Below are 23,945 nucleotides of genomic sequence, written 5' to 3' on the forward strand. Positions count from 1 at the left end.
ACTGGCTTAACTGGCTTAGCCTATTTCAAGTTCACAAAAACTCAGCTGAAAAGAATGGAGCAAGATTATAGTGTCTGAAGTTCTCAAGCAGAAACTGAAGATAGAAAATGCATTATCATGTGTAGGAGTCCTGTTTCTATTGATGCACAGAAGATACCACAGAAAAGCCAGTGCAGAGGGGGAAGACTCAGTAGAAAGTGTTCTGTTTCAATGCCTTCCTCTGCAGATGTCACCTTGAGGTGAAAAACTTACCTTTGTGATCCTCTCTTCCACAATGACACTAATTCAGCAGAGAGCACTGTTAGATGATGAGACTAATCTAGCAAGGAGCTTTGTCTTCGCTTTTGCCTAACTACAACTCAGTGTTAAAAAAGCAGAGGTTTCCTTAAGCTAGAGGAGAAGGTAAGGACAGCCCGGTGTCAAAACTGAGCTGCTTATAGATGAGTCCAGTGCTTTTCAAACAGACTGAGTGTGCTGGTTTTACTTGGCATCTCTTTCACCACTGCTTTGAGGCTTGGTATGCCAACCACAGACCAAATACATTTTATACCCTCATTCTTTGACTATAAAGAAGCTTTTTTAGGTCAAGAAAGTGATCAAGGAAAGCCTATGGATGTTCAACTGCTATCAAATCAAGGAACTTCAGGTTTTTATCTGAAGCCTGCTATTTTTATATGGTGTTAGTGGGCAAGCAGAATTTCTTTGCAGTCGCCTTGACGTTGGTTTATTTCCTTTTGTAAGAGACAGGAGAAAAATAGGGATGAGATGCAGTAGCATTCTGCTTCACAGACATGGGAATCATTAAGGTTTCAGTGCTTTTGTGGTGATTTGCTTGGGTTTGTTTATTAAGCTGTTTGTGGACAGGAAAACACCCCCAGTATGTGGTTCAGACCCCAGGCTGTTTTGAGGGTGTTCTTGTTTTGGATTTTGCAGTGTGTTGTTTGTGGGTTTGCCTTTTTGTTTTTCTTTCTTCCCCCCCCAGTCTGAGACTATTTGTTTTCTTCATAACCTAAAAGCAGAAGGCTGCAAAATACTTAGACCATTTCCAAAATCATTGATATTCAAGAGTTCTGGGGGGGGGAGGGCTGTGAACCACAATGAAGGAGCATGTGAAAACACTGCATAAACAAGGTGAATGTCTCGAGCTGTCATTCATGGACTGTGCTTGAGGGAAAGGTGTGTGTCCCCAGCATGTGGAGTGATTGTAGCATTCTGAAAAAAGGTGTGTGAGAGTAGATTTTGGTACTTCAGGAATGTGGTGTTGCAAACAAGCACATTTATTACACTTTATTTGCATTCCCGTTTGCTTGTTTGGTTTATCTCTTCTAGATAGTGGAAGCAGACTTCCTTCCTTTTCTTGTACTTCATGATATTTCCTTATCAGTCCTTGGAAACATTAAAACTGTTCAGGGTTTCAGGGGAAAATGCTGTACTGCTTTGTCCTGAGGAGATGATAAAAGGATTTGCTATGAAGTTGTGCAGCTGTGGAAATCTCCAGCAACAGCTTCTCTGCAGCTTCCTATTTGTTCAGCTGGAATTTGGTACAGCTTTTGTCATTTGCCTTGGAAGAGAGATGGCAAACTAATTCTCTGAATCTGGGTAGCCATTAATGAGATGCTCTCCAGTCTTGCAACTCAGGGTTTTGACTCCTGATATACCTCCAGTTGAAGTGTAATAACCTTTGGAAGGCAGATTATGTGTGAAGTTCAAGGGAGTACTATTTTCAAGGAAAGCAGTACTGCATGTCCAAAGCCTGTTTCCAGGACTACTTTTGTTTTCAGTTTGGTTTTTATGCAAGTAAAAACTTGTGGGTGGAAGAGTGAGTAGAGTAAGGATTTGGTTTTTGGTTAGCTGTGTGTTCATTTTATTAGTTAAATGTTAAATGAGCTCTGGACTTGCACTATGGCTGACTCTGTATGGCAGACCCTTTGAGGGGCAAGCCACCTTTGTCCTCTTAGCAGGTCTGACATGGCACCTGTTAAGCCATGAGTCTCCTCAGTGGGCAGAAAGCACTCAGAAGCATTGTATGTTTTTATGATGGAATGAGTGGGCCAGGTGCTTCTATAATCAGTTACATCATTCTCTTCAAAAGTGTGAGCGCTTGCTGTGCCGTGGGCATACCAGGCCCTGCCTGAAGCCCCCAAAAGAGGGCATGAGTAGCATAGAATGTTCACATTGTACAAAGCTTTACCTTGCCCAATGCCTATAGCCTCAAGTGTTGAGTGATAAGAGAATGCTATGACTGGTCTGTTATCATTGCTCCTTTCTGCTTCAGAGTGAAAAATAACAGCTAATTGGCAGTGCAAAATATTCTATGGCCCAAAGCTGCTACTTCTGTATGTGGAAGGGGCTGGTGGGAAAACTGCTGCATCCATGGGTAAGAAGATGCATTAAATGTCCCAGCTTCTGCTTGCCCTGTGTCACTTAGGTGTGGATTGCAGACATTAAACATATCATCATCACATGAGCTGACTCTGCAGAAGAGCAGGGGTGTGGCTGTGCAGTGTGTTTGAAGTAGTGCAGTTCTTAATGCACTTTTTCAAACTGTGTAGTAATGCTGCATCAAGGTAAACGATAAATGAAAACTAGCAATAAACTGCAGGTTCCCAGGCACAAAAATGTGGTGTTGAGAAATCTTTTTCCACCCCTTTATTTTGAATTGAAACACAAGTGCAGATGAATCTTGGTTTTCAGGGTTGTATGGTACTATCATTCAAGCAGTTGAGACTTGCAGAGATGTGAGGAGAAGGGTAAGGAAACGGTTCAGGTACTGTTTGTAAAATACTTATTAGTGAAAGAGCAAACTGTGTGGGTATATATTCTGCTACATGTGCCTGCCAGCTCCTCAGATTTCACTTTGCTGTAAGTGTTAAGCAGTCCTTTGGAAGAATGGAAGTGGAATAAACGAACGTGATGGAATACTTAGTAATTGAGGCTGTGTAGAACATGTGCACAGATTGACCTTGGTTTTATTCTCTCACTTTGGTACAAAGCTGTGAGCCATAATAATAAGACTTGACATGGTAAAAAGAGGAGAAAAAAAAAAAAAAGAAGATAAAAAACACTAATAAAAATTCTTTATATTGTTATGATTTGTCAGTCTTGATTCTTCTTTGTTAGAAATAGAATGATTCTTTCACAGGATTTGGTAGAACTTGGTTTTGCATTGGATTTTTTTCACCTTTTTGAAAGAGGGCTGGATAAAATCAGACCACTCCTGAACACATGAGGTGACTCTGCAAGGGCAGGGATGTTGCATTTTTTTTGCTTCCAGTGTGAAGGAAACTCAGACCTAGTTGCTCAAGTCGGGGAAAATGGAAACTGTCATTTTTTTTTGTATGGAAAATGATGGCTTAGTGGAAGAAATGCATGGCTGTGACCCAGGGCTGGTGTTCCAGTCATTACAATGTGATTTGGATTAAAGTTGAATTGAAAGGAGAATAATTCTTCTTCAAATAAATTACAGGTTTTTCTTTCAGAGTAAGTTACAGTGCAAGACAACATTAAAAACTTGGTAGTCAAAAGGTTTTCTGTTTCTTTGTGACCTTAGAGTTCAATGTCCCAACTACCAGAATGACTTTGAGTGCATGCTGTGATTTATTTCTGCAGTTTTGCTTTCATAGTTTGATTCAGGGTTGGAAGGGACCACAAGGATCATCTAGTTCCAACCCCCCTGCCATGGGCAGGGACACCCCACACTAGATCAGCCTGGTCAGAGCCTCATCCAGCCTGCTCTTAAACACCCCCAGGCATGGGGCCTCGACCACCTCCCTGGACAACCCATTCCAGGGTCTCACCACTCTCATGGTGAAGAACCTCCTCCTCACATCTAGCCTGAATCTCCCCACCTCTAGCTTCATTCCATTCCCCCTAGTCCTATCACTACCTGAGATCCTGAGAAGTCCCTCCCCAGCCTTCCTGTAGGCCCCCTTCAGATACTGGAAGGCCACAATTAGGTCACCTCGGAGCCTTCTCTTCTGCAGACTTTACAGTAGTGGATTGCTTTGTTACTTGTTACCACTACAGAAGTAAGCAGAAGATTCTACTGCCAGAAGATAGTTTCTTTGCATCTTGTCTTGCACATTTTATTTTTACTTCCATTTTTATATTAGTCAGTGATTGACCAGTCCTGAAAGCCTGTCAGCCTTAAAACTACCAACAGTGGAACCGCCAAGCTCCAGGGTTTGGTTTCTCTAATACATTTACGGAGCAAACTGGCAAGTGTTTGAGATGCTAAATTGATTTCATGCTTGCCATAAAACTCCAAAAGCTGCTGTATGTTCAGGATAAAGAAGGAAGAGTGTTCAGTGGTTCATCCTCCTCTCCTTTCAAATGAAACCCAAACAATAACCTTAAAGATTAGGCCAAAATCCATTTGATTTTATTTCCTGTTCAATTAAATCAGTTGCACTTGCATATTCTAATATTCCCAAAGTGGTCATGCTAGGACAGTGTCCAATACTGCTACACATCACCTCTAGCACTAAAGGAATACCCCATACTGTCAGGCAATAGGACCCTGAGGAGAGTTGGAGGGGACTGCATGTGTAAATAAATAAACTTAAATGCATAAGAAGTTTGATACCTTAAATGAGAAGCAACTTTCTTCAGGTTGCAGAGAAAGCAGTTACAATAAAAACTATTTAAAAGGTCCAATGTGCAATTAAGAGACTATGGAGGTACTAAAATGAGAGCAAAGTGCTCAGTTCTGATACTTCTGCCTTGACATGAAACCAAGCTGTAGTTAGGCCTGCAGCCTGTTGTGCTTAACAGCATCCATGCTCCTAGCATGACAGAGAACTAACCTGCACTGCTATATCTGTTAATGCATTATCTCAGTGTAATCAACACAATCCTGTGAAGTACTCAGTCAATGCTAGGAAGAGGCTGAAATGATAGTAGCAAAAGCAGGATGAAGTAGTGCTAATTACAAGGTGGTAGTAAACACCTGACCTTCACAGTTCAGCTGCAGTTCCAGTTTTGCCTGAGTTGATGGAAGACTTCTCCAATTATTAGCATAAGCAGAAATAAGCTGCATGCTTTGTGTCTTTACCACGCAGACAAAGGTTCAGTCATCAGTAAATTAATCCTTGTTGCCCAAAGGAGTGTCAGGAAGTTGTAGTCACAGAATGTTCGTACTGCTCTGCCTGCTGGAGTAGAGTTGTCTCTTTTCCAAGGGCTAGAGCCCCCATGCAAAGAATGTAATGCAGAAATGGTTGGTTGCACTTGGGGATGAATGGAGCGAATGACTCAAAGCAAAAGTCTCGACTGTGTTCTTGATGAAGGCAGCCACTGGTTCCGGTGTTACGCATACATCGTGAGCTGCAGCCACTGGAAGAATAGTAAGAGAACAGGAGACTTGTTGGCATACTCCAACAGCCTGTATTGAGACACTACCCTCTCTAGCTGGAAGGCAGCTGCTTGCTGACACTTGGTATGAAGCATTGACAATGAGGAATTTTGTCTTGGGCTTCTAGCTCCTATTCCTCCTTGCAAAAAGCTAAGGGTTGTTTTGGGGTGGGGTTTTGGGGTTTTTTGTTTGTTGTTGTTTGGGGTTTTTTTGTATGGCCTCTCTTTCAAGAGACATGCTTTTAAGCTGAAACTTTATATGTCTTAAGTTTTTTTTAAAAGGCAAAGGACTATGTAAACCCCATTGTCACTTAAATCCATAGCAAGTAGGGCTGATGTAAATTCACTAACATACAAATCTCAAAAGATTCTCGAAGCACTTTAAAGATGAGAGGAAGGGTCTGCAGCTGTGCCATTCAGCACCAGCTGGAGTCTTACATAGCAGCTGGTGCTGGCTGATCATGGACATTTTCTATGTAAGATTGATAACATTTTTGGAAGGTTTTGCAGCCTATTGCCAACAGGATAACAATGTCAGACTATCGCTCATAGGCTGTCTTGAGAACATGTGTTATGAGTAACTTGATTAAAACTCAGTAGTATATCATTGTGTAAGAAATACTGGTGTAAAGCAGTTTACCTCCAGGACATTGAGCTTAATGATGCCATCTCCATCTTTATCAAAGGCGTGGAATGCCCCTGAAGGAAACAAAAATGGAGTGAATTACTCTATGTGTAAAAATGATCCCAAGTGGCAAACCAAATTGTGCTCCTATTGTGCTATGCAAACTTAGAATCATAGAATCAATAAAGTTGGAAAAGACCTCAGAGATCATCGAGTCAAACCTATCACCCAGCACCTCATGCCAACTAAACCATGGCTCCAAGTGCCACATCCAATCCTTTTTAGAACACCTCCAGGGATGGTGACTCCACCACCTCCTTGGGCAGCACCTTCCAGTGGCCAATTACTCTTTCTGGGAAGAACTTTCTTTTCCAGCCTAAACCTCCCCTAGTGCAGCTTGAGACTGTGTCCTCTTTTTCTGGTGCTGGTTGCCTGGTAGAAGAGACCAACCCCCTCCTGGCTACAACCTCCCTTCAGGTAGTTGTAGACAACAATAAGGTTTCCTCTGAGCCTTCTCCAGGCTAAACAACCCCAGCTCCCTCAGCCTCTCCTCATAGGGCTGTGCTCCAGACACCACCCCCCCACCCTCAGCCTCACTGCCCTTCCCTGGACATGTTCAAGTGTCTCAATGTCCTTCTTAAATTGAGGGGCCCAGAACTGGACACAGAACTTGTGCAAGTATTTACTTGTATGGGCAGCAAGTATTTCTGCTGTATTTTTCTTTAGCTAACATGGGTAAATGCAGTGGTGTCTCATGTTTGTGTGAGATGGCTGTCATATTTTAGATTCCCCAGGCACCTCTCTTTGATTATTAATATCCTATCTGGTCAGTACTGCTTGAAACACACCTTGCTTTGAGTCCAACAGCACATTTTGGGGGTAATGAGAGGAGGCAGGGCAGTAAAACCAGGGCTACTCACTGAACATGGCATCCAGGCGCACAAAGCAGCAGATGAAGCTGTCAAAGTCTATGTTCATATTCTTGTCGGCGTAGCGCATGGTGATGATGTCGTAGAGCTGGTTGTTCAGCCGAAACCCTGCAGGGGAACACAAATAGGGCACAGTTGGGTCACAGCCAGGGGAAGCACTGGTGCCAATCAGGCCCCCCCAAGCAGTTTGGCCTTTGGAAGCAGGTTCTGTCCAGACCCTGCCAAGGTCCAGGCTGTGGGGTACTGCTGCAGCCACTATATCATATAAAGCAAAGCCATAAGGAGCTTCCCTGTGTCCAGCTGCTTTCTTACACAGGGGTAACAGATTGTTTCTTTGATTAAAGAAGTCATCCTTCTTCCTTAGAGGGCAGCTAAAGAACTTTGCTGGGTGAGGCCTGCTATGCAGAGGAGGCAGCACACCAGTGTGTTTGAGACAAGAAGCTAGAAAAGTCTAAAACCTGTTTTTGCAGGACAGATGTCATTAAACTATGTTTTGCAAAACCAGTTTCTTCTCACTGTGCAGGCAGCAAAGGAGACTGAGCCTGCAATGGCTCAGTGCCTGAGAAATATAAGCAAGACTCAGAAAATGTTCATCCAGTTACCTCTGAAGCAGACTCAACCATTGCCCTGCTCTGCCTTGCTTTTGGTGACTGTGCACTTGGGTTGAAGGTTTTCCTCTGTTCTAACTTACACAAACAAAGAACCCACAGCCTAAATGAGAGCAAATGTCTTCAGCACTCCTTGTTTCTCCTGAATAGCAGGACCCTGAGTGGGAGAGCCGCAAGACAGGAGAGCACTGTTGATTGGAAACTTTAAAGAGCTGAAGAGATCTATTTGATTGGCAAGATATACGAGGCCTGCTGTTTAGATCTTTGAGAAGCTCTGCTGGGGAAAATGAGAGGTTTTAAAAAAATAAATCTCTAGTGTCTGTAAAAGGCAGCACTCTGCTCCTGATCTCCCCCTGTGATACATCAAGCAATTCAAGGTTTCTTTAGCTGTTGGGCACTTGGCACTGGGGGAAGTACCTCCATCATTGACCGCGTTGCGCATCTCGTAGCTGTTAATGGTTCCTGAATGATCCGTGTCATAACGCTTGAAAATTTTCTGCAAAAGGAAAAAAGATCAATGCACAACAGCAATGAAAAGCTTGTCCTCCTGTTGAATAACCCACCGACTGGATAGGGGATGTGTGCCTCAGGTGCTTGGAGGCTTTCTTACTCACTTAAAAGCTTGCTGCTGAACAGTTTGGGTTGTTAACACAGAGCCTCCCCTCAGGCACAAAGTAAAATACTTTAGATCCATAGCATGAGAAGCAAAAAGCTGCCCTCTAGAGACTTTCCTCATTTGACTTGAGCTTCTGTTGTTAATCATCTCTCTTGATTGTCCTAATTAAGCTATTTATAAGGCCTGCTTCTAGTTCCCATCATCCTTTTCCTTCAATTTGTATGCTTCCATGGTATTCTCCTGGGAGGAGTTCTTATGTGAGTACTGGAGCTCCAGAAATTTAGGCTATCTGCTTAGGCTGTGAGTAGGATGAAGAGAGGCATTACTTTTCTTTTTAGAAGTAAATATGTTTTAGCTTTTCTTTTTTGTTGTAGTACAGGTCGAGCGTTCTGGTTTTCCTACAAGCATTTGCACTGCAGAAGCTGCGAAGGACAGCACCGTGGATACCAGTATTACCTGCCAGCTTTTTATCTTGTCCCAGAGATGTCGAAACTCATCAAAGTTTATCTTCCCTGAGCCATCTGTCTGCGATGCAACGTTCAGGTAAAAACCACACAGTGTTTTAAAGAGAAAATGAATTAAGTTTGAAACTACTGGTGGTGGGGTGAATACAAATCTGAGTTAAGGCTCTCCTCAGCACTAAGAGCCGGCTGAGCTGTGCAGTAAAGTGCATCTCGGATGTTGTGCATAGTATTTTGTTTCAGGAGCGTGAAGTGCTATTTGTACTTTGTGTAGAAGCAAACAGATGATAGAGGACAGAGGCTTGTTTGTGGAGCTGTTATGATGTACACAAGTAGGATGTTTTAGTGGGCTCTTTCTAAATGTCTTCTGATGTGAATCTTACCCACCATTTTTTGAAGACAACTAACTTTTGTCACAGAGTGAAGTTCTTTCTGCTTTGTTTAAAATGAATTGAAAACTAAGCAAAATGCCCACTAAAGGTGTTTATAAAAATATGTTTAGGCTCCAACCATTATGCCTTTGGGTTGCAGTTCAGATTTTGTTCTGGTTATCCTTGAGTGTGTTCATGGTCTCTCAAAATCACGTGTTATGTCAAATAGGGAAATTGAGAGATGTTGTGTCAGAGTAACCCCATCTTTTATTATACTTATTCTGAGATGAGCAAGTGTGTGTTGCATGCTAGGCATACAGTGAGATGTATAAAGTTAAGAGAGACCTGTAGTAAGCTTGTTGGCAGGAATTGTAGTCATGGTGAGTTGTTTAAAACCAATTTCTCTTAAACTGGTGCTTTCACGTGAGAGTTTGCCAGTTGCTGATACCTCAGCAGGAGTACCATAATGACTGATGTGTTCTGTAGTTTTCTGGTTTGATATAAAACCCAAGTGTGCTGGTGTGGTGTCAGGTGCTCCCCTTTCACCAGTGAAGGATACATCCATTAAAGCAATCATGCTGCGGCAGGATTCTAGTTCAAATCCTTCTGACTTTAGGTCCTTATCTGAAAGGTGAAAAACAGGTCATGAAAGTCAGCAAAGTGCTTCTTTGTCCTAGGAAGCACTCAGAATAGAACTCAAACCTACTCCCTTCATCCAGAGACAAATGACTCTAAGGTCATTGCTTGTGAAATCGAGATTCCTTTTCTTGACCTGGTATATACAACAAAAACCTCTGGAAGGCTCTAACTTGCAGATAGCGAAGCAAGCCCAGGCCTGCTGAATGTTTGCTTGTTTCTGCATTATCATCAGTACTTGATAGCTTCTAGAGAGCATCTCTATGAAAAGTTCAGCTCACCAAAGTCTCAGGTGTAAAATCAGTGGGAGTGTAAGTAGGGAATTTGAGTGTTTGAAGCCATAACGATTTTTAGAGGGCAACTCGGGGGTGGAGGGTTACACTACGCTGCAGAGTTCTTTGTCCGGCATTACTGACTAATATGCTCAAACTCACGTTTTTTCACAACGTTATTGAGAACATTCCTGAGTTCTTCAGCATTGATCTCCATATCCTAGTGGGAAATGAAATGAGAACATCATCAACCACAACATTGCTTGAGGATCATTTTATGTGCTGAAAGTATGACGTCTGGCCACCCTCCAATATGGTGTATACATCCGTCAAACTAGAGAGCAATGTAGTTTGCATAAACAGGAGTCCAAGTCTTTCTTGAGGCTGCAGTAAAGGTTAGGTCTATATAGTGCTTATTAAACTACAACTAGAAGATCAAGTGGTAATCTGAAGCCAGTGTGTCAGCCAAAAAGTGAAAATCCCTGTAACCCATTTGCAGCCTACTGATTTATGCAGCTCTTTGATCTGCTTCCCTTGTTAATCACATACTGGTGCACAGTGCATTTCTAACTTGTTTACGTGTGCCATGCAAAATAGCATCAGGGAGTAGTGATTGAAGTAAAAGCCTGAATTTCATAGAATCATAGAATCCATAAGGTTGGAAAAGACCTCAAAGATCATCAAGTCCAACCTGTCACCCAAGACCTCATGACTACTAAACCATGGCACCAAGTGCCACATCCAATCCCTTCTTGAACATCTCCAGGGACGGTGACTCCACCACCTCCCTGGGCAGCACATTCCAACAGCTAACAACTTTCTCTATGAAGAACTTTCTCCTCACCTCGAGCCTAAACTTCCCCTGGTGCAGTTTAAGACTGTGTCCTCTGAATTGAAATAAGTATCCCTCGCACACAATGGAAATAGCTTATATGCACACAGGGGGGATAGAAGTATACTTAGGTGGATTTTGATTTGATTTTTGCTTGGCTTCAGATCTCAAGGGATATTTGATGGATGAAAATTCAAAGAAAACTTTAAAATTCAGTGGTTTGAATCTATGAAGCAGTTGATCTAGGTGCTGCTAGGCTAGGCTGCTTTGATGGCAGAAGTGGGGACTGGGTGCATACTCACATCCCCTGCAATCTGCTGGAAAATATTCCTGAACTGTTTTTCCTCTTCGCTCCCCTCACGAGTTTTTGCTGAAGGACGCTGAAAAGAGACAAGGTAAGAAGAGATGTTCTTAGCCCAGCAGAGAAGGAAAAAGGGTCTGGGTGGCTTGCTCACCTTGTGAATCTGGGAGTCTTTGGAGGAACAGGTCAACCTCCTGTTCCCTTTTTTTTTGTTGTTGTTGTTTTTTGTTGGTTTTTTTAATCCCCTCCCCAAAAACCTTGTGAAGGAGAAGTTTGGAGCAGAAGAGGCATATATGCTTCACTGCAGCCCATAGGCTATTGAGCTGACCAGAGAGACTTGGGCTTGAGAGGTCTACTCAATCTGGGAGCCCCTTGGTGGAGACAAGCAGCACATAAGACAGAGGGAACTGATGAAAGCAAACCTTTTTCAGATCCATGCAAAGAGCAAGCCTAAACTCTGAGGCTGATGCTGAAAAAGGAAACTATTCCCACCTCAGTATCAAATTGCAGGAATTGATAGTAACAAAATAAAATTATTTTCTTAGCTTAGGTCTTATTCTTGTTTGTCTACATGCAGAAGATTGGTCCCCATGTTGCCACAGGTGTGCTCTAGCAGTCAGGCAATAGACTACAGCACTCCCTGTAAGCAGATACTCAAGTTGTGCCTTCAGATGCCAAGAGCTTGAGTGCAGGATCTGGCTGCTGTGACTCAAGTGCCTCACCCAGGTACAGGCACAAACCCCACACTCGTTACTGTGTTTTCCTCCTCTCTGGTAGTGAGTGACAGGAGGAGTGGTGCAGGAGCTCCTAGGATTACTCATCCTTTTCTCCTCTGGCCAGTGAGGACTGGTATGGGCATGCATAGTTTGTAACGGGAAGGGGTTGTGATTGTTGCCAGGAGCTCCTGAACCCCCCCCCCCCCCCCCCAGTGAAATTATGTTGGAACAGCTTCAGCAGGGGGCTGAGAGAGTGGATTGAGGTGTGCTGCTCATGGAGAAGGGATCTCTCACAGCCAAGATATTTGCATGAGAGCAATGAAGAGATATTTTCAAGCAAGCAAATCCTCCAGCACAGGCATTAAATAACTGAAGGGCTAGTCTCTATTTGCTCATGCTCATTAGATCCATGTAAACCATATGCAAGGTACGCTAAGATTTTATGAGAAGCTGTTTAGTATCTTATGACCCTTCTTTGTGCCACTCCTGTGCTCTCCCCAGCCACTATTTCATGCTAAGCAATATTTCCCCTTGTGCCACATGCTGCAGAAACCTTTTTCTCATCTACACGGGTTTTTTCACCATCTTTGCGAGCATCTTCATCTGCTGTCAACTCCTTATTGCTGTTAGCTCTGTCAGAAACAAAGATGATAGGCTAGAAGAAGGAAGACACCAAAGGAAAACCAAAAATCACCCAAGAAATAGTGGGAGGGAAAGTATTTGGTCACAACCATTTTGTAATAAAGCACATTCAGCAACACAGCTACCTGGGAAACCAAAGCTGGGAACGAAAGTAAAGAAGGGGGTGGGGGGAAAGAAGTAGAGGAATTTCTGAAGTTACTGCTCTCCTCATGCTAAAAAGGCTGCAAAAGCCTTTTTGGGCAGTAGTGCAATCTCTTGGTTTTAGCTTTCCTTTTTCAGAAAGACAGTATAAATTTAATTTTTTTTTTTTCCTTCTCTTTTATCCTTTCTTTTTTTCCCCCTCTCAGAGTCTTAGTTCTTAGTTAAAATGACATAACTGTCCCTCTGTGAGCACCAAAAGTGAGCAAAACCTAAATCCTACAGAGAAATAAGTATTTGTGCAGGAACTTAGTACTTTTGTGAAGCATCTATGCTCTCTATATGAATTATCATAGTACCAGTCAGGGTTGGAAGGGACCACAAGGATCATCTAGAATTCTTGAAGTATTCAGCAGTAAGCAGCTGTGTTAAACTGTTCTGCTTTAGGACATTTAAAACAAGGAAGCTGCTACAAGGTGTGTGTTACCCTACAGTGCTAATTGCAATCAGCCTCTCTTGAGATGAGCATGTCAGATGTCTGATGACATTTTCAGTGTCCTAAATGTGCTGTGCAGAATCAAAAGAAAAATTCTGGACTTTGGTGTTGCAAGAAGGGGCCGCTATACGATCAATGTGATCAGCGGAATCCAACTTTATTGAGCATCAGACACATCTTACATACAGTTTACTATAATTATGCCCACTTGGCAACATACTATTGGTTGCTCTCTAAAAGGTTACATCATTGTTTTCACAACTCTGTGGAATTCTTCTATCCGGTCTAATTACTCTCTTCCCCAGATCTCGCCTCCTCCTTATCTTGCTTGCCTCCCTTCTCAGGGGCAGCTGGACTTCAGCATACCAAGCAATCAGCACTTTCTCACAGCTCCTACTCCACCACTATATTATCAACAGAGAATTCTTCAAGGCCTGAATTGCACAGGTGTTCCTGGGACCCAAGTCCCCTCTTGCTCAAAACAAACCCCAACACTTTGGTGAGCAGAAACCTCAGGAAAGAGGAGTAGCTATTAGGCAATAGAAAGCAAATGTGAAGGCACATATCTGGAGAAAGGCTGCTTTTCACTAGACGGGGATGTCAGGGTGTCTGTGAGGGGGTAGGTGGGAAGGACAGTTTGAGCAACCCTGAAGATCAAGCTTATGAAGCTGGGAAGTTTTTGTGAGTGAGAGTGCTATATGATGCTCATGCTATTTCCTTAGAGTTTAGTATAGGAAGACAAAATCTTTGCTGTGCCTGCAAATGGCCTCTTATCCAGTGCCCTTGATTAATGAAATGAGCTTCCAGATGCAGGGCAATCATGATATCAAGGAGCTGTGCTCCTGATGCATGCACTGCGCATGCGCTTTGCCTTGCTGGCGCTCGGCACATTGCACAGGTACCCACCTTGCCCTTTTTCTTCTTCTGCACAAAAAGAGACAAAATAATAATAATAATAAAGTTGAGGATTTTACTCAGATTATGGGGAGTCAATGATGTTTTTTTCTCTTGTCCTTTCTCTCATTTGTTTTCCCCATTCCTATATTTACAGAAATTTGGGGTTCCCCCCCCATTTCCTGTATTCATACAATTTTCACATCTCCAGAAATGAGGGAAAATGCTTCCACCAAGAAGCTGCATAATGAAGAATAGAAATTGCAGAAACCATAGTAAAACAGTGTCCCATCTCCTCTGGGCCTTTGTCTGCTTGAATGAAATCTCCATTGCACCTTTAGCTCTGACTATTCCTTTTCCCTTTCCCATCCCATCAGTTCAGTGGAGGCTGAAATTCTGCACCCACAGAGCGGTGTTACCTGAAGTGGCAATTACATTTCACCAGATCTGGAAAGATTTTGCTATCATAATAGCAAACAGGAGAAACCCTTCTGAGGAAGGTTTGAGGAAGCTCAGTTCTGTGCAAGAACGTTTTTGTAGATCCATAGAATAGTTTGGGTTGGAAGGGGCCTGGAAGATCATTTCGTTCCAACACCCCAGCACTGGCAAGGACACCCTCCACTAGATCAAATTGCTCAAGGCCACATCCAACCCGGCCTTTGACACCTGCAGGGAAGAGGCATCCATGACCTTCCTGGGCAACATAGGAGGCCTGATTTTTACTCTTATTTTTTTCAAGACTAATTACATTGTTATTTACAGTGTATTCCCACAAAGATGTGTAAATCCCAGGGGTGAAGAGTCAAAGCTTGTCATGGTGCTACTTTAAATCAGAGTACAGCCAGAGTCCCTTCCCAGAAAGCATGTATTTGAAAAATAAGGTATTTTTTTCTTCATTAGATGAGATGTCCATTTCACAAGCCAAGTATCTTGGACCACAGAGTTAGACCTCCCCTGGTAAGTTAATGATCTCCACTGATGAAGGCAAGGGCATTATCTGCTTAGCATGCAGCTTCTTTGTGCCAGGAGCACATTTCAAATCTGGCTAAAGATTTTGGTCTGACCAAACTGGAAAGCAGTGTATACAAAGGAAGTGTTAATAGAAGTATCTTGATGAGAGAAAATATGGGAATTTATGCTGAAGGAGAAGCCATATGGCTGCAAATGCTTTCCTGTTGTAGGTTTCCCTAGATCTGACGCTTCTCTCCCTATCCCTGTTCATGTACAATAAATGCCCAGGAGAGTACTTACTGATGGACGCTCTGCTTCAATCATGTTGTCAACCTCCCTAGAAGAAAGCAGAAAGTAAATGAATCAGGAAACTGATTGTTCCCAAAGTTGATGTTTCTGTTGTTGGTTTGTAAGCAGCCACTTGAACTGCTCACCCAACCAGTGATGTGGGCTGGGTTCCTAGCATCACATCTGCAGGCTCTAGATGTAGCTTTCTCTGAGCTGAGTACCCCAAGTACCAATTTCAGGAGGACTGCTCTCTGTTTTATTCATCTTAGGAGCCTTAATAACTTTGAACGTTGACAGCTGAAAGTAAAACAGAAGCTGTTCAGCCTAAGTAGAATGACACTGGCTGCAATTTGCTGAGCTCTGGGAAACTAGTTGAAAACAAAGGTGGAAAAGAAATAACTACCTATTTCTCTGTTAGATTCATGACTGAAACATAGATCTGGTTCAATGATCTGTTTGGCCAAAACTTCAGCCAGTGGCATATAGCAATAAACCCCAAACAGATTTATATTCACTACTAAAAATGGTTAGTAGTACATTTACAAAGGACATCCTGGAAGCAGTGAGCTTCTCCAAAGATAATTTAAAGCAGGTTCTTGTTAGAATATAAGGGAAGTTTGGAGAAATGACTTTGCAGCTTGGAGTTTGTAATGAGGTTAGGAAAATTTAAAAGCTAAGTGTAGCAAACAGGGAGCGTCACTATAGCACACTAGTGAGATCATCTCCACCTTTATGGACAGATAAATGAAGCTACAACTTACTCTGAAAGACTTCTTTTCTCTGAGAAGACCCTCAGGATGAATTCTCCCTCCTGGTGAGGGTCATATGTTGATGGAATGACAACATACTCGCTGGGAGGTAGCCGGAAGCGCTCAGAGATTTCTCTCATGTTTATGTAGGTCTTACTTCTAGCTTTGGAGGCATTGTAGAGGAAAAAATCCTTTTGCAAGTGGTGCTTGGTGCCATGCATCTGCAGAACAAATGAGTCAATTTGTCTTCAGGGAAGGCTTAACCATCCCCAGGTGGCTGGTCATGCAGACACTACATGTTTAGGACAGAAAACAGAATTGAAGCAGTAGCTTACCAAACAGGCAGCTGAGGAGGGATACTACTTGGTAACAGATAAGGAGTCTTTTAAGTCAGTACTACCTGGATGTAGTTGGCTTTTGAGGGCTGCTCCAGGGCCCCTCTGCAGATTGTTGGCTGACTTCTCTAGTATAGGCACTTCTACCCAAGTGCTTTGTTGTGTACTAAATTGTCTGTAACCAAAATTCAGCTGCTTTCCTTGGATAGTAGCATGGCAAGGAATGGTATATGCAGACTCTTGCACCCAGTGTGGTAGGTTAAGGGTGCTTTCAGTGGAAACATGACTTTGCCTGGGCAAAACACAAATTCTGTATCTGCTAAAGAAATGTGATAATCAAATGCTGCATTGTTTCAAAGATGAGCACTGGGCCAAGAACTGTTGTGGGTTGTATTCTGCAGAAATGGCCACCTGTAAAGCAGTCGGCACAGACAATATTCAGACTGTCATCTTCGTGGTCTCCAGGTAACATAGCCTTCTGGTGAGCTTGTTCTCAAAATTTGTCATGTCAATGATTCAGTTGCCAGCAGGCTCAGAAAAAAATAATAATACTACTTGTATGTTTTCCTCAATGGCTGACAAGTAATTTTTTCCAAATGAGTTCTAGGACTATAGAAAAAACTCCCTGGCTGAAGGATATGGGCTATTTGCATTATTTTCAGGAGGAAATGGAAGTATTTCAGGGTGGTTCTTGAGGAAGTGCAAAAGCTAGGTGCTTGCAGATGCTGCCTCCTACAGCCCAGGCTCCCTGGCTGACCTTGCAACCCATGGCCAGGTCTTGTACAGAATGGAAAAGGAGGAGTAAGGGAAAGATGCAAGTGAAAATGTGGTGCAGGTGTGAAGGAAGTAAAAACTACTTGCAAACTTACTAAACAAACACTCAAAGCAGAAAGGTTAGCATTTTCACTTTTGTTACATCCCTGAAAACAAACTTGACTGGACAGTTTCCTGCTGACTTACAGACAGGCACAACAGTAACACTAGCTGTGAGCATACACCAAGATGTCAGTCTGCCTCCGTTCTGCTCATACCTCTTTAGGCACCTTAGGGAGAAACAAAGAGAGGAAACTGTCAGAGCTGCTAGCTGAGTCCACTTATTAACAGAGCATACAGAAGGTCATTCACATGGATTGCTGGGAGCATAACCAGCAATGAAAATGCCCCAAGTTTGATAAATATTACAAGCAATTTCTCTCTTTTATTTTCTAGATTTCTTGGGATCTGCATGAGATCCACTAAGATCTGAACTAAATATGTTTGTATAAAGGTCTGATTAAATTGACTTCTTCATGAAACTGAGAGCAGAGGTTAATTGCTGTGTTTGCATCTCGGTTGTCTAATTCCCTTTTTATGTTGTTCTGCCAATGAAATGTTGGATTTCAGCAAGGATGAAAGGGAGATTGAAGAACCTATGGGAAAGAATACTTTAAAACCCGACATTAAGGGACCTCAAAAGATCACCTAGTCCAGCCCCCCTGCCAGAGCAGGTTCACCTAGAGCAAATCACACAGGAATGTGTCCAGATGGGTCTTGAACATCTCCATAGAAGGAGACTGCACAACCTTTCTGGGCATCCTATTACTAGTGCCTTGTCACCCTCATAGTGAACAAGATTTTCCTTCTGTTTATGTGGAACATCCTGTGATCCAGCTTGCTCCCATTGCCTCTTGTCCTATTACTGGACATCACTGGCTCCATCCTCCTGACACTTTCTCTTCACATATTTATAAACATTATTGAGGTCACCTCTCAGTCTCCCCTTTTCCAGGCTGAAGAGGCCCAGCTCCCTCAGCCTTTCCTAATATTCTGAGATTCTGTGATAAAAGCCTAAAACATGTGTTACTTAGAGATGGGGTAAACATGGAGGTTACTATGGTCTAAATAGTTACAGAGCCCTGAACTCCCTTCCTTTCTTCCAGGTTTGTCCTGAGTTCCTTGCAAAGTAAAGATTGCAATTCATATAATCAGGCTGAATGATTCAGTGACTCTCTTTGTGTATGGATACTGTCAGGGTTTGCAACCATGGTGCAAAGCACAAAGATTAGAGCTGGTACCTCATAGATGGCAAAGCCAATGGTATACAGGTTGGCTCCCAGCTTGCGTTCTTTCCTCCTATTCTTCTGCATCAGTGCGACAAGGAAGCTGCAGATGACCTCTTCATCCTCAGGATCATCATCTTCCTCCAGAAGCTTCAAGCGATACTGGGGGTTGGTCCAAAATGTGTCTGTGAAATCCCACCAACAAGCCCGAGTGAATATGTAAAGCTTCAGTGTTCTAGCAATAGTTGTGATCAAAAAGAACTTTTAAGATCCCCGCTTGTGGGTTGTGAGGGAAAGGTTGGAGCTGGGCCAGTAGATACATATTGGTTGTATGTATGATGAGTTTTACATACTTCTAATTAAATGCCTAACAAAGGAGGATATAAAATGAAGAATGCGCATCTGAAACTCCCAAAGCACCTAGAACTATCAGCAGGTGATTTCCCAAGTGAAAATGGTTCAAATCAAATGTATCCCTTTTATCTTGCTTGGGGCACTGTGAAGTGTTTTAACAATGATTTTATTCTTTGTCAGGCCTAACTGCTGGGCTTGTGAAGCGGTATCACAATCATAGCGACAGCAGATTTCCAGCCACAAAATCATGTGCCTTGCCCTCTGAGGAGGCAAGGCTGTTTTTTTATGGCTGAGCACCAGACAGGCTGTGTTATGACTTCCCCTGTGAGATGTAATACAGTCTCTGTGAGAAGCTGTATCTCTTAAGACCTGTTGCTCACCTGGGTAATTGCGGCAACCTCCAGCTGAGCAGCCTCTCACCCAGCGCCCTTCATTGACTGACACAGTCCAGGTCTTGAGTTTATCTGCTTCCAGAGTATCAGGTGTGAGGTTACAGATTTCCAGTTTTGTGAAGTGCCTCATGAAATCTTCAAATGATATCCTGGAGGAATTGAGGGGAAATGGAACCCAAATGAATTTACACAGTGGGAGACCCTGGTGAGGTGGAAGAAGGTGACCAGCCATATTACCACCATTAGGAGGGTAGGTTTGCAGTGGGAGTACCATTGTTTCCTAAAGCATCTGGTCTGCTGGATGGTCAGCTAACACAGATGCAACTCCAAACTGGGGGAAACTGGGCTGAGAGGATGGTATATAGAAGGGGTGATGGAGAGCTTGTGGAAGTGTAGCACGATTACAAGGACTGTGCTGGTGGCACTCAGTAAACTGCGGTGGGAGAAAGATGGGGATCACAGAGCAGAACTTACTGAGAATATGAAGGGCAACATGGGTTATTGCAATGGTTTTAGCAGATTTAATCAGAGTAGTGTGACTCATATTTGCTGTGGTTGCATGTCCCCTAGAGAAGCACAGGATTTTGAGTGATATTCTCACCAGAACTCGCCGTCCTCCACGACTTTGTGCTGCAGGCGGACCTTCTCTTCTTCATTAATGAAGTTCCACTCCTCTGACCTTCCAAGGAGTGAATAAATTGGATTACTATTGGCAATGCAGCTTTCATGAAATTTCTACTCTTTACTGTAAGCCTTAGAGTCAAAAGTCAAGAATCATCTTGTTACATCCAGGTAATTTTTCCTTCGTGAGCCTAGCAACCTTTTGTTCTCAAAGTTACTCTCTTCTATGGACGACGGAGATTGGAATCAATACAGCTGATCAATATGATCTAGCATTGTTCTTTCATTGCTTCAGCGTTGTTCTGTTATAATGCAAGCATAGTACAGAGCAGACAGTAGAGCTGACAGGCTAGTAAGAAGTGCATAGAAGAAGTTGTAAAGGTTTTCTTAATACACACTTATATAAACTCAGAGGGCATTGCTGGCGTGGCTCCATTGGTCCCTAACGAGTGACCACACACTGTACTACTATTGACCATTGGTTAAACTAGTAATAACCTGCGAGATTGTTGATGCAGGTGTGCGTCCTGTTATTGCAAGATAACTCTCTGTGTTTATAGCTACCAGTGCCCTGCTTTGGTTACACGGTGCAGGCACAGCACCATTCTGCTACACTGCTAGCCACTTCCACACCCATGCTGGACATGGCCTACCACCGTGTCAGGCTCTAGGTCTACACTGCCAGATTGCACACACTGCTTATTGCAACCATTACCACACTCTTCTCCATGTGCCCAAATGAAAAATATAAAGCTATTTCCCTGCTTCTCTCTGCCTTCTCTTCAGAATTCCTCTTCACAGCTCTCAAAGATCTGCTGAACTGTGTTCATTTTATTTGGCTTAAAGTAAAAATTGTTTGCAGAGTTTCATTGCTATACAGGCTATTGAAGTTCCTTTCAATAAAACCTAATGAGAGGCTTTATCTAAACTTCCTCATGTACTGGCACCTTGTTTCATCCAGATCTTTCATAACTGAAACAATTTTTTTTTTTCTCTGTCACATCTTGTTTTGAAATGGAAAATTGCAGAATTTGCTAGACAGTAAAATTAGATTGACTGTGCCATTGCCTTGAGTCCTGTGTCCAGTTCTGGGCCCCTCAGTATAAGAAGGACATTGAGACACTTGAATGTGTCCAGAGAAGGGCAACGAGGCTGGGGAGAGGCCTTGAGCACAAGCCCTACGAGGAGAGGCTGAGGGAGCTGGGGTTGTTTAGCCTAGAGAAAAGGAGGCTCGGGGGAGTCCTTCTTGCTGTCTGTAACTACCTGAGTGGAGTTTGTAGGCAGGTGGGCGTTGGTCTCTACTCCCAGGTAATCAGCACCAGAACAAGAGGACACAATCTCAAGCTGCACCAGGGGAAGTTTAGGCTCAAGGTGAGGAGAAGGTTCTTCACAGAGAGAGTTGTTAGCTGTTGGAATGGGATGCCCAGGGAGGTGGTGGAGTCACCATCCCTGGAGGTGCTCAAGAAGGGATTGGATGTGACACTTGGTGCCATGGTTTAATCGAGGTCTGTGGTGACAAGTTGGACTCGATGATCTTTGAGGTCTCTCCCAACCTTGGTGATTCTGTGTGATTACGTTTGGCTCTCTTTTAATTTCTATTGACTAAAGACCCTCTTGACATAATTTTTTTTTCCTTTAGTTTCTCTTGTTTTTACTTCTACTTGAGTGCTTCAGCAGAGCACTCAACTACAATCACCTTCAAAGTGCATGCATCAAAATGAAAATTCAGCTACCTCATCATCAAATGTTAGTGCCATGCACAAACTATAAGGATAAATAAAGCTACAAATATTATTCTGTTTTTTTCAAATCAGGTTAAGCTCCATTTTACTCACTTGTCACTCCAAGGTCCATTCCATTCCACCTGCCCCCAGGGATTTCTCAGCCTTACTAGACGTATTTTTTCTCCTTTGAATATTGTCTAGTTGGAGAAGAACACAAAAAGAACAGATTGAGAGCAGGTTTAAAAGGCAACATTCTGCCTTTCAAATCTCTGATACCAGTTTTTCTAGGGGTGATGCTTTCCTGGGCCTTCATCTAGCTTCTGATGTGCATAGAAAGGCTGTAAAACCAGGCAGTGGCTGGCGGTGCCCATCTTTATTCAAGCAATGGAGTATACATTTTCCCAAACAGCCCCCACTTGGACAGATCTAGTTCTCCACAAGGCTTTAATTTCTTCAAATACAAACTTTGTTTTCTTAGATTATTATTTATTTTGCCTTCCTGCCCCACCCCCTGTAGCTTTCCTGACGTGCTCTTCTACTCCACCCCACTACCCCCCAGTGCTTTGCTAGGCCAGTGTAGACCACAGCTCCCCATAGCTGTAAGAAAGGGACTGTATGTACCTCCTCCACGGCAGTGACAGAGTAGGCATGGCCTTTGACAAGCCCACAGGACATCCGGGTTTCATACTGCATCGGCACTATGGTCTGTTAGACACAAGAGGAAAAACTTGTCACAGTCATGCAAAGCTCAGCCAGCTGCCACCCAGGGCTTCTGGAGGGAGGGTGACACTGCTCAGCTGTCAAGGTTGGGTTTTGTTTTTGTCTTGTTCTCTTCTTTGGCTTTGCCAAGGTGGCCAAGCTTAGTGCCTACAGAATTCATGTTGGTCATTAGAGTGAATCATGAACCAACAAAGAAGTCAATAGTGTCAATTTGAAACGACATTTTGTGACTGTCTTTTTTCCCTTTATGTAAGTTACTGCTTTTTGCCCTCAGAAGAGCCTTGTATATAGTAGGCTTAATCAAGATAATTACGTTTTCTATTAGCAGGGCTATTCAGCCCTTTCTGGGTTAGGGTGCTCTTTTATATCTCAATAAAGTTACTACATACTAACTAGAAACATCAGAGCAGATCAACACCCAGCGTGTGGCTGAGGAGAGAGGCAGCTTGAGAAGCGCAGCTCTGGGAGTTTGGCTTTTGGCTTTGATTCCCTTGCTTTTCAGGCGGTAAGGGGCTGGTGGCTTGGGACTTTCCAAAGAGAGGAGGAGGGGCAGCGGGCTCGGATTGCCTACCTGCCGGAGGGCAGTGACGTAGCTGGGGGAGGGGTTGCCGCGGAGACCGCGCGCAAACCAAACAGACCCCAGCGCGTGGCTGAGGAGAGAGGCAGCTTGAGCAGCGCAGCTCGCCTGCTCACTGACAGGGAAAAAAAAAAAAAAAAAAAAAAAAAAAAAGAAAAAAAAAAGCCGCGTGGAGAGGGTGGTTACTGCAAGATGGTCACCACTAGAGCAAAGGCTAGCAGAAGGACAGTGGGCACCCAAACAGAGACCACACACAAGCATGCAGATGTTCAGGCAGGTGGCTGCAGTGAGTGCTGGAACCTGGCACTCGACATGGAGGCTGGAGGGAGCAGCTCCTGTTTCAGGTGTGGGCAGGTCAGTGATCTGATGAGCATGGTGGTCAAACTAAAAGAAGAGGTAGAAAGGCTAAGAGATAGAAGAGATGGCGAGCAGAAAATTGACGATTCCCATAATGTAATCTCTTCTAAACCAGAACAGGGGGTAACACTTAGGGGAACAGGGAGTTTGATACCTTCCCAGAAGCAAGATTCTCAACCTCCCTGTAGTAACCCCCATGAGCAGGGCCAATGGGAACAGGTCTCTGCCTGACGGAAGAAATGCAAACAAAGGAAGTCTGCTCCTGTGAGCAGCATGCTGCCTCCAGTGCAGTTACAGAACAGGTATGAGGCTCTGCAGGAGGAACAGGTCATTGGTAAGGTCGAGGACCCAAGAAGGTCAGAAGCTGCACCAATGACAGGTTGCCTCAGGCCAGCCATCAAAACTTACCCAGAAAAGAAACCTCGCAGGGTCATCGTCATAGGAGACTCCCTACTGAGGGGAACAGAGGGCCCAATATGCAGACCAGACCCATTTCATAGAGCGGTCAGCTGCCTCCCTGGTGCCCAAGTAAAAGATGTTGTAGATAGAATTCCCAACCTCGTGAGTCCTTCAGACTACTACCCACTGCTGGTCTTTCAGGTGGGCAGTGACGATGTAACAATGAGAGGCTCACAATCTATTAAGGAAGACTTCAGAAACTTAGGGCAAATGCTAAAGGGATCAGGGGCTCAAGTCGTGTTCTCTGCCATCCCTCTAACGTCAGCAATGGATGAGGACACACTGAGGAAGGGCCGACAGATCAATTCATGGCTCAGGGGCTGGTGCCATCGACAGGGCTTTGGGTTCCACAATCATGGATTGGTTTTCAAGGCACCTGAGCTGAAAACAACTCATGGGACACACTTGTCCCAGAGTGGGATAAGAATCCTGGGGCAGGAATTGGCAGGGCTCATTGATAGGGCTTTAAACTAGATTTGAAGGGGGATGGGGT

At 43.6% G+C, this 23,945-nt stretch overlaps 1 protein-coding gene across 2 annotated transcripts in view; it reads right to left on the minus strand.

Annotated features, from left to right (window-relative positions):
* Positions 1–2,949: 2,949 nt before the first annotated feature.
* The window catches only part of CAPN3 (calpain 3), a 39,324-nt gene continuing 18,328 nt past the window's right edge, over positions 2,950–23,945 (minus strand). The window contains exons 7-24 of one of the 2 annotated variants that reach the window (XM_068162243.1): positions 21,961–22,044; positions 21,451–21,536; positions 19,596–19,673; positions 18,983–19,143; positions 18,264–18,433; positions 17,241–17,252; positions 15,887–16,095; positions 15,138–15,174; positions 13,899–13,916; positions 12,270–12,371; positions 11,002–11,079; positions 10,030–10,087; positions 9,519–9,583; positions 8,584–8,652; positions 7,929–8,007; positions 6,895–7,011; positions 5,990–6,048; positions 2,950–5,331 (exon numbers count right to left, since the gene is read on the minus strand). In XM_068162243.1, coding sequence (XP_068018344.1) covers positions 5,305–5,331; positions 5,990–6,048; positions 6,895–7,011; positions 7,929–8,007; positions 8,584–8,652; positions 9,519–9,583; positions 10,030–10,087; positions 11,002–11,079; positions 12,270–12,371; positions 13,899–13,916; positions 15,138–15,174; positions 15,887–16,095; positions 17,241–17,252; positions 18,264–18,433; positions 18,983–19,143; positions 19,596–19,673; positions 21,451–21,536; positions 21,961–22,044 — 1,509 coding nt within the window. In that variant the 3' untranslated portion in view covers positions 2,950–5,304. Of the gene's footprint in view, positions 5,332–5,989; positions 6,049–6,894; positions 7,012–7,928; positions 8,008–8,583; positions 8,653–9,518; positions 9,584–10,029; positions 10,088–11,001; positions 11,080–12,269; positions 12,372–13,898; positions 13,917–15,137; positions 15,175–15,886; positions 16,096–17,169; positions 17,253–18,263; positions 18,434–18,982; positions 19,144–19,595; positions 19,674–21,450; positions 21,537–21,960; positions 22,045–23,945 lie in introns of those variants that run through there. The other variant, XM_068162242.1, reaches the window with a different exon arrangement.

This window comes from Melanerpes formicivorus, unplaced genomic scaffold, assembly GCF_026170545.1.
Source record: "Melanerpes formicivorus ecotype bairdi unplaced genomic scaffold, bMelFor1.0.p_v2 SCAF_62, whole genome shotgun sequence".
NCBI lineage: Eukaryota > Metazoa > Chordata > Aves > Piciformes > Picidae > Melanerpes > Melanerpes formicivorus.